At 44.5% G+C, this 10,342-nt stretch overlaps 1 protein-coding gene across 2 annotated transcripts in view; it reads right to left on the bottom strand.

Moving 5' to 3' along the window:
- KPNA6 (karyopherin subunit alpha 6) overlaps window positions 1–10,342 on the bottom strand; it is a 43,001-nt gene that overhangs the window by 5,654 nt on the left and 27,005 nt on the right. For both annotated transcript variants that reach the window (XM_045858611.1, XM_045858610.1), the window contains exons 4-13: window positions 10,163–10,262; window positions 9,199–9,293; window positions 8,371–8,502; window positions 6,470–6,558; window positions 5,521–5,620; window positions 5,046–5,209; window positions 4,796–4,874; window positions 2,853–2,978; window positions 2,408–2,535; window positions 382–560 (exon numbers count right to left, since the gene is read on the bottom strand). In XM_045858611.1, the coding sequence (XP_045714567.1) occupies window positions 382–560; window positions 2,408–2,535; window positions 2,853–2,978; window positions 4,796–4,874; window positions 5,046–5,209; window positions 5,521–5,620; window positions 6,470–6,558; window positions 8,371–8,502; window positions 9,199–9,293; window positions 10,163–10,262 (1,192 nt within the window). The remainder of the gene's footprint in view (window positions 1–381; window positions 561–2,407; window positions 2,536–2,852; window positions 2,979–4,795; window positions 4,875–5,045; window positions 5,210–5,520; window positions 5,621–6,469; window positions 6,559–8,370; window positions 8,503–9,198; window positions 9,294–10,162; window positions 10,263–10,342) is intronic.

Below are 10,342 nucleotides of genomic sequence, written 5' to 3'. Positions count from 1 at the left end.
TCTACTCACTGGGTAGAGACCATCAGAAAGAAGAGATCTAATTGTTCCTCAAAGGGAAAAGGAACTGTGGAATCGAACCCTGCTTTCAGGCCCTGGCCAGGTAGCTCAGTTGGTTAGAGCATTGTCCCAATACACCACCGTTTCGGGTTTGATCCCTGGTCAGGGCACATGCAAGAAGGAACTAACGACTGCATAAATAAGTGGGACAACAAATCTCTCTCTGAAATCCGTTTTTTAAAAAAAGAACCTTGCATTCAATGGTGACTCTAAAAAACATACACCCTCACATATGTGTACAACTCTGGAGACCTACCGTCCCAAGACTCTGACCTAGAACCTCTCTACCTAAGGCAGAGATGACGACTGGGAGAGGGCACATACCGTAGGCTTCTTCGATGAGGCCACAGTAGGGATTCACCCCCGAGCCACTGCGCTTGCCCTCTTGCTCTCCGAGCCGAAGGATGTTCTCCAGTCCATTGAGAGCCACCTGCACAATCTTTGAATCCATCACAGTCAGCAAGTCACACAGGGGTTTGATGCAGCCTAGTGAGACCAGGTACCTGGGGACCAGAGACCAGGCAAGTTCCAAATTATTGCAGGTCAAGGGAGGTGCTTGATGCCCATGATCTCCCTCATACATCTGAGCCTCCGCAACCGCCTATCCTGAATCTGAATCTCTCCACCTTCCCAGTGTTAATGGTGTAGTTCAGCAATTTTCAACCTTTTTCATCTCATGGAACATATAAACCAATTACTAAAATTCCGTGGCACACCAGTAGTGTATCTTGACTGATCTGACCAAAAAAATTTTTGATTCATGCGCACCAGATGGCTACTGTTGTGTTAGCTGTTGTCATTTTTCTTTTTTTAATTTGGCAATCTAAGGGAAAAGAGGTCAGTGCCCCTGACTAAATAGTCAAGTATTGCATGTTTAAAAATTCTTGCAGCACACTGGTCGAAAATCTCTGGTCTAGTTCATTTCCATGTGAAAGTCTGCCGCAGACCGCTCCTCTTCATCTCTAATGTCTCCTTGCTGCAACATTACCATTCTGAACACATCATTTCCATGCGTAAATACTTTCACAGTCCAAGCTCTACCGAGATGACAATACAGATCCTCTCCAATCTGGCTCCTATCCTCCTCTCCTAGCATCACTTCTCATCATTCCCTTCTAAGGACACTCCATTCCAAACATGCAAAGGATTCCTGGTGTCTGGTTCTTGTACCTTTACTTATGTCTTTTCTAATCCAAAAGGCCACCCTGACTGGTGTGGCTCGGTGGCTAAAGGCCTTTTACAACCCAGTATTTACCCTTCAAAGATTAACTTAATGACTATGCCTTTTCTCTTATAGCTTCATACATAGTCAGGTGTTGCAACACAAAATTTTAGTCAACAACGGGCTTCGTGTACGATGACGATCCCATAAAATTATAATGGAGCTGAACAATTCCTATCATCTAGTGACATCACAGCCATCACAGTAACATCACAGTGCAACACATTACTCACTTGTTTGTGGTGATGCTGGTGTAAGCAAACCTGCACTGCCAGTTGTACAAAGTAAAGCATACACAATTATGTACATTACGCAGTATCTGATGAGGATAATAAACGACTATGTTGCTACTTTATGTATTTACTATACTGTACTTTTTATCGTTATTTTAAAGTGTCCTTTTTCTACTCATCATAAAATGAGTTTGCTGTCAGTTACTGTTACGCTGGCAGCAGCCTCACACGTCTCGTGCGTCCTGTGCCTCTTGATCGCACCATTTTCTCTTGTGCCTGATTTCATCTCGTGTTGTTCTGTGCGGTACCGTGTGGTACAGGCTTGCAGCCTAGAACAGCAGGCTACACCCTACAGCTTAGGTGTGTGGCAGGCTAGGCCATCTTGGTTTATGTAAGTGTACTCTGTGATGTTCGCACAACGACAACATCGCCTACTCTCAGAATGTATTTCTGTCATTAAGCGGTGTGTGAACTGTACTGAATATACTTCCCTTGCTGAGGGCAAGACACATGTCCAAGTCCTGCCACTCCTACAAAACACACAAACTCAAAGTAGCTTTCAGCTTTTCCCACGTATCACTCCCAAAAATGATTTCCCAAAGAACCTGTTCTGATGAACCACAGCAAGCATGGTTCTCCTTGATTTGCACTGGCAAGTACACGTATCTCTGGCAGGCATGAAGAGGTACAGGAGAGACAGATGCACGTGCATAGGTTTCTATTTCCCAGAGGGAAAAGAGGCACACGGTCTACAGGTATCTATTCCAGACGCCAGTGCCCCTACAGCAGTTTATCAGTTAGAACCTACTGCAGCTGGATGGGGCAGACTATCCCAGGGAAAACAGTTTGGAGGCCACACATAAACCGTGAGCCGAGAGGGTAACAAAGGGGATACCTGATCTGCTCAGGAGTTCCTCCAGATGTGGCATTGGTGATGGCCCAGGCTGCCTCTTTCCTTGTACGGAACTCTGCTTTCTGAAGAATTTCAATCAATACAGGGAAGATGTTTGTATCTATGACAGCCTGAGAGAGGATTGGGGTGGGGTGAAAAGGAAAAAGCAAGTCACTTCAAGAAGAGACATCAAATCCAGCCCACAAATCAGCTAATATTTACACATCTTCCTTTCCTGGAAGTCTCCCTTTGTCTTGTTACATAGCTGAGGGGCTACAGGGGAACCTGGCTTCCACTACACAGAATCTTTAATGAATAGCACACTCACAGACCCCAATTTCTAAAGGGAAACAAACTCTTCTAGAAACAAATACTCTAAAACCTCTCATGTCCCTATGCCTTCTCACCTGACATCCCTGCCCCCTGACCTCCCTCCCGCTTGTTCTACCTGTATTTGAGCCCTGTTGCCAGCAGTAATATTTGAAATGGTCCAGCAGGCTTCTTTCCGGATTGACTCCTTGGGACTGCTCAGCAAGTGGAGGAGGCAAGGGAGCGCTGAACAGTTGAGAATGACCTAGAACACCAAAAGCACAGGTAACAAAACAAAAATTAGATAAATGGATTAATCAAAATTGAAAACTTTTCTGTATCTGAAGGATACCATCAACAGAATGAACAGGTAAACCACAGAATGAGAGAAACTGTATGCAAATCATACACCTGATAAGGATTAATACCTAGAACATATAAAGAATTTCTACAACTCAACAGTAAAAAACCAAGCAACCCAATTTAAAAATGGGCAAAGGATTTGAATAGACATTTCTCCAAAGAAGATATATAGATGGCTAAAAAGCAAATGAAAAGGTACCAAACATCACTTGTCATTAGGGAACTGCAAATCAAAACCAAAGTGAGACACTGCTTTACACTTACCAGGATGACAACTATCAAAGAGTCCCGAAAATGAAGGGCTGACAGGGCCACGGGAAAAACTAGAACCTGATACTTTGAGAGTGAGAATGTAAACTGGTGCAGCCACTACGCAAAACCCTATGGGTGTTGTTAAAATATTAAGCACTAGCCCTGGCTGGTGTGGGTCAGTGGATTGAATATGGGCCTGCAAACCAAAGGGTTGACGGTTTGATTCCCAGTCAGGGCACATGCCTGGGCTGCAGGCCAGATCCCCAGTTGGGGGTGTGTGACAGGCAACAATATATCAATGTTTCTCTCCCTTTCTTCCCCTCTCTAAAAATAAATAAAACCTTTAAAAAATAAAATAAAATATTAAGCACTAAATGAACATATTATCCAGTAATTCCACTTCTGGGTAAATATCCAAAAGAACTGAAAGCAGACATTCAAACAAATAACTTGACTGCCAGTGTTCAATGCAGTACTATTCACAACAGCCAAAGGTGAAAACAACCTAAGTGTCTATCAACAGATGAACAGATCAACAAAACGTGGTGTGTGAGCACAATGGAGTATTACTTAGACATAAAAAAGAAGGAAGGTCTGACATGTGCTACAATATGAATGAACCGCAAAGACACGCTAAATGAAATAAACTGACACAAAAGGACAAACATATATGGTTCCAATGATATGAGGTACCTAGAGTAGTCAAACTCATAAAGAAAGTAGTACTGTGGTTACCAGGGGCTGGGAGAGAGGGGGAATAAGGAATTATTATTTAATGGGTACAGATTTTCAGTATGAAATTAAAAAACTGCGGAATGGCTGGTGGTGATGGTGGAATAACAATGTGAATGTACTTAATGCCGCTGAAACGCACACTTGAAAATGGTTAAAGCGGTGCATTTTATGATATGAATATTTACTCATGCATGCACACATAACAATGACCTAGAAAATGAGAATGTGGGTTTCAGTGCGATTTCTCACCTGTAAGAGAATGTCAAGAATCCCCCCAAATTATGCCAACTACTCAAGAACCAAAGAATACCCAGATCTCCAGCCTTTGAACAGAAGAAAACCCTGTTCGCAGTGCCCTCCCTGGAGATGCTATTAACACGAGATTAACATGAAGTAGTGTTCAAGGGATCCTAAAGGTCTAGGAAGCAGGAGTAAGGTTCCATAGCTTCGAGTATTTTGAAGGGACCAGGACTCAAAAACTGTTAATTACCTTACAATGCTCTAGGTACTAAGTCAGGTTAATTTAGTGTTCCCTCAAAAGCACAGAGTGGATGATGACTTGCTTTCAATTTATAGAAAAAATTAATGTAAACAAGTTGCTCGTGATTGTATAGTAAGTGGCAGAGCTGGACTTTCCCACGTAAGCCCATGGCTTCTTTCCTAGACCATGCTGCCTCTCCTCGTCCTTGGCAGGGAAGGGTTCTGTCCACAGGCAGCTCTCCTCCTCCTTACCTGGGTTTGGATGTCATCCCCAGTGACGATGTTACCCACAGCTCTCAGTGCAGGAGAAGCCACTTTGTAATCGTTATGCCTGCAGAGGAGGGAGACGTGGTGAGTAAGAGGCCAGCACACAGCAGTCAGCCCTCACAACCACCACAGCTGAGAGCACGCTCATGGCTCCAGACCTGGGAACAGGGCAGCAGCTCTTTAGTCTGAGCGTGGAGAGGATTAGGGAATCTGTACCCTTTCCAAGACCACTCACATTAGAAGCTCTACCAATCTCCTGCAGACTCCAGAGTCTATGACTGCCTGGATCTTCTCATTGGGGCCATCGGACAAGTAAGAAAGGGCCCAGCAAGCATCTGCCAGCAAGTCTGAGTCGCTGCTGAAGAGAAGGCGAGACAGCACAGGCAAACAAGGGGATACCTGTTGGAAGCAGAGTTAGAGGGGCTCATAGCTCATCAGCTCTATTATTACTACTAACACTGCTGCCCCCGCCCTTCAAGTAATTCTGAGCCCTGGAGACCTCTACTACATTAAACTATCAGGCCTAACTTTCCACTTTATGGTCCATGCACATGAGATCACCTACTTCACTGACAATGGCCTCTTTCAGTTTCCCATGGATTAAGAGACTCTAAGAGGTTCTCCACGGACTTGAAAACTCCCATATAGATATTCATTCATATGAAAGAAACCTGCTGTCCCCCTCAGGAACCGATAAGAAGCTCTCTCACCTTTGCAAATTCTGGAGGTGGGTTCTTTCCTCGGCAGAGGTTCGACAGGGCCCAGACTGCATTCCGTGTCATTGTTAGTCGTGTGGACTTTGTAAGGAGTCTGAAAGAAAAAGCAAAACCAGATCCTGAGCAATGATGTCCTTGCATAGAGTTGTTGCCAATAAATCCCAGGAGCAAATCCAAGCAGGGCCCTAAGACTCAGGCAGCCTCAGTCTCTTCCTACCCATTGAACTAAGTTAAGTGCCTGTCTGGGCCAGAGGATTAGGACCAGCGCCATGGCTAGTTAAGACCATAGTTACTAAGGCAAACAGAGGGCTGGATCTTAAGAAAGCCCGCAAAGTTTTGAAGATAGGACATTCTGTGCCCCTAACTATGGCCAAAAGTTCTAAACAAGAAGTACTTGTTCTCTTTGGAAATGGAAGTTGAAGGTGTATTTTCTCTGAAGGGCCCAAGAAGAGTTATAGTGGTAGCCTCTGAGACTGTGAGCTCTGAAGAACAATTCGTCCATCTATTTTGTTTAGATGTACTGTAGCTCTACTTTAATGGTAAGGGAGGGAGGGATGGGAGGATCTAGATGATCTTTCATGGGGTCTTTGAAAGACCCCATGGGTGCCTCAAACAGAACTCTCCAATGTACCTATGCATAAACTCATAAACAAACCAATATACACTGTAGAGAAGGCTGGGTTTTTCAGATGGGCTAATCCTGCCTTTCTCCCTGGCTCAAAACAAGGCAGGTATGACCCACACGAAATTCCACAGTGCCCTGAAGTGAAGAAGCACGAGGTCTCCTTGGCACACACCACTGGCACACGAGTCTTGCTCTTAAAAGATAGCTGTCTTTTACTTTGGCAATCGAAATGTACTTTTAGCATTTTTGTATTTACTTATCATCTTAAGGTAAGCTGTCCTATAGAGGCCCAGGTACAGATGATCATGAATTACTCACGTTAACAGAGGATTAAGGATGGAACAGTTCAAGACGTAATCCCGGCACACGGAGCTGTCTCCAGCTATGTTTCCCAGTGCCCAGACTGCCTGCAAAGGGGATGATGACACTGTCACCCACGGAGCCTAATGGCTTCTTTGAGTACTTTATACTCGTAACTACAGAGTGAGTACCCACCGATAATCAGGATGAAAACCATATCAAGTCTGAGACACACTAAGTTAGCTCAGATACCATCCCTGCTGACATCTTTTTGAGCACTTGCTCTATGAGGGCCTTCCTTCTGAGAGTTCCTGGATCAGTGGCAAAGAAAGACTGACCTTTGTACACAGAAATCAAACCCAGACCCCTCTATCCCCACTCCCCAGAATAGGAGAAAGTGATTAAAAAGTTGCTTTCTGCCCTGGCTGGTGTAGCTCAGTGGACTGAGTGTAGGCCTGTGAACCAAAGGGTCACTGGTTTGATTCCCAGTTGGGGCACATGCCTGGGTTGCAGGCCAGGTTCCCAGTTTAGGTCATGCCAGAGGCAACCACAGATTGATGTTTCTCTTCTTCTCTTTCTCCTTCCCTTCACCTCTCTCTAAAAATAAATAAAATCTTTAAAAAAAAAAGTTGCTTTCTTGTAGTCTCATAGAATCGACCTTACTGTAATGGACCCCATTACCACTCTCCACTTCTATCCCAACAGCAAAATGCCAGTGGAAGAAATGGAAGTTGTATCTTTATCTCTGTGATCTGTAGGTACTGAGAAACAGGTACTGTGGTGTCTTTTTTCCATTACCACCTCTGATGCCAAATGTGTGGAGATTTTTCCACACCAACAACTAATTATCTGATACCAACTGCCCAATAATTCTATTAAATCCTAACTCTTCGAGTTAGAACAGACCTCACAGGTTAAAGTTCAGTTCCACAAGACTGCCCCCACTTCAGACACTAGCTGCAATCCCCAGGTGCCACCTGTACTTCTGACCCACTGGCTCTAAATTCAGGAGTTCCCACAATGCCCTCCTCAGGTTCAGTAATTCACTAGAGGTTCACAGAACTCAGGAAAACAACATGTACCAGTTTATTACAATGGCTACAACTCAGAAAAAGCTAAATGAAGGTGGGAAGTTGGGGTGGAGGGGTAGAAAAGGCTGAAGGGGTGGGGCTGAGAGTTCCCACTACCTAATCCTATGTCTGGTCTTTCTGATGACCAGCTACCTCACCCCCAATTCTGAGATTATTGAGGAGCCCCAGTCTGAGTCATCAAATTAACATGGACTCAGGTGTGTTCCAAAGGGACTCGTTATAAATAACAGAAGACACTACTATCACTCAGAAAATTCTACGGTTTTTAAGAGCTCTTTGCCAGAACTGGAAGCAAAGACCAAATATACTTTTTATTATACCACAGGTACCATCAAGAATTAAGGCAAATTTGCCCTGGCTGGTGTGGCTCAGTGGATTGAGCGCAGGCATGTGAACCAAAGGGTTACCAGTTAGATTCCCAGTCAGGGCACATGCCTGGGTTGCGCAGGCCAGATCCCCCGTGGGGGTGGTGGGGGTGGTGAGAAGCAACCACACATTGCTGTTTCTCTCCCTCTCTTTTCTCCCTCCCTTCCCCCTCCTTAAAAATAAGTAAAAAATCTTAAAAAAAAAAACAAAGAAAAAGAATTAAGCCAAATTTGAACCCTGGCTGGTATGGCTCAGTGGATTAAGCACAAGCCTGCTAACCAGTCACCAGTTTGATTCCCAGTCAGGGCACATGCATGGGTTGCAGGGCCTGTTCCCAGTTGGGGGTGTGAGAGGGGCAAATCTATCTATATTTCTCTCCCTCTCTTTCTTCTTCCCTTCTCCCCTCTCTAAAAATAAATAAATAAAATCTTAAAAAAATTTTAAGCCAAATTTGAGCATTACCTGTTCCTGTACATCCTCAAAGTCCGAGTTAAGCAGCTCTATAAAAATGGGGACAGCCCCTGCTTCAATGACAATTTTGGTCTGCTGAGAGGTTCCAGAGGCAATGTTCGTCAGAGCCCAGGCAGCTTCAAACTGAAAGCGAGATCAAGCCATGATTGACAGGTCATTCCAGACAGAGCCACGGGTAGGCATACCAGGTGGCTCACAGCAGTAAGTCTCTCGCTCCTGACTACAAAAATCAAAACACAAGCCTTTTCCTCTCCCCCTTTAAATGGTAGGAAGAGGTATCCACAGTGACGTAACAGTATGGGAAGCCAGAACTGGGCTTCAATGACCCATGGCCATTCCTGCACTACTATAGTACCCCTGAGTCCTGCACGAATCCCTTTTTTATTTCCCAAGCTTCACTTTTCATTTCTGAAACCAGGATTAGAGTGCGATAGAGCTCTCCAAGTCCCTTTCAGCTGCGTTTCTGTGAGTACTAAAAGATCGGCCCACCAACCATGCCTCAGAAGAGAAACCCAGAGAGGCTAGATGATTTGCCTGAGGTCACACAGGTAATGTGGAAGTTGACTAGAACCTCTGATTTATAACTGAACAATCAATTTGTAATATTCTTTTATCTTTCCTTTGAGATTATCTGGAAGAGACCTGGGCTCTCCTGTTTGAGGCCAAGACTTCTGAGGCAATAAACTGATAGCAATAGCTTCTCTTAAATGTTTCCTCCTATCACTTGTCTATTTCCCGAGAGAAATGGCTACAGAAGCATCCCACTGCAACTTCTTGAAAGGAGGGCTTTCATCTGGCACCCTCCACCCCAGGTCTCACTTGTAATGTACAATTCTCCTTCCTCTTCAGAAACTCCACAAACCGATCCACCACTCCTGGAGTGTTGATAACTTCATCTATTGGAGGGCTAGGCTCTGGAAGAGGAGAAAGGAAGGAGAGAAAAATTCAGGACAGGCTTCAGCAGATGAACTCATCGGAGTCCACCCAACATCCTTCCTATATACACCTGGCCATCCTTATAAATATTCCCAAACGCCCTTTCGGTGAGGTGGTTTTAACAACGGTAGGTCATTGTTGAACTGTATGATACAGATGGTATGCTACAGAGTAAAGCCCATTGTAATTTAAGTATGCTTGCCTTTGGCTTACTGGACCTAAGCAAGTAACTAACTTTACTTACCAAAGCAAGTAGGGAAGTAAGGGAGAGAAGAAGACGGCTGACGGGATGAGCAATGCTAGTCTGGACATTTTCCTTTAAGACCAGCATTCTTTTTTGGGAGGACTGCTTCATATACTGAGGCAAGAAGTACTCTTACTACCACCTTTTTACTGAGCACGCACATTGTGCCCAGCACAGTTCCAAGTACTGAGGATACAGTAGTGAACAAAACCTAGTCTCTGCTCTCAAAGAGCTTATGTCTTAGTGAGGACATTCTATTATGATAAAAGGTAGTACATATAATGAGGGGAAAAAAGAACAGGTAAGGCAGGGTAAGAAGCTTAAAAATGCTGACGGTGGGGGGATGGCCTGGAATTTTAAATAGGGTGCCAGGGTAGGCTTTGCTGAGAAGGTAGAATCTGATCATAGAAGTGAGGGAGCTGTCACACAGATATGTCAAGTCAAGGCTATCAGGAAGAAGGAATAGCCACTGCAAAGGTAAAATGTGCCTGGTTTATCTAAACACCAAAGCCAGTAGGACCAGAGCAGAATGAGTGAATGGGAGTGGGCTGAAACAAGACACTAAATCATGTAGGGAGTCTCTGGGGAGAACGGGCTTTGTACCTTTGGAGAGCAGTTTCCGGAATTTCTGTGTGGTTGCTAACTGCAGGTCAGAGTCATCAGAAAAGAGCATCTCTACCATCTCTCTTGTGATCACACTCTCCTAGAACACAAAAGAGGTTCAAGGCTTTGCAAACCAACACTAGAGCCAGATACGAACACATAATCCTGTGTGGCACCCTG

The sequence above is a fragment of the Phyllostomus hastatus genome, unplaced genomic scaffold (genome assembly GCF_019186645.2).
Source record: "Phyllostomus hastatus isolate PE091 unplaced genomic scaffold, TTU_PhHast_1.1 phas_scaffold_182, whole genome shotgun sequence".
In the NCBI taxonomy this organism is placed as follows: Eukaryota; Metazoa; Chordata; class Mammalia; order Chiroptera; family Phyllostomidae; genus Phyllostomus; species Phyllostomus hastatus.
The sequence above is the reverse complement of the archived record's forward strand: the minus strand, read 5'-3'. Positions and strand labels throughout refer to the sequence as shown.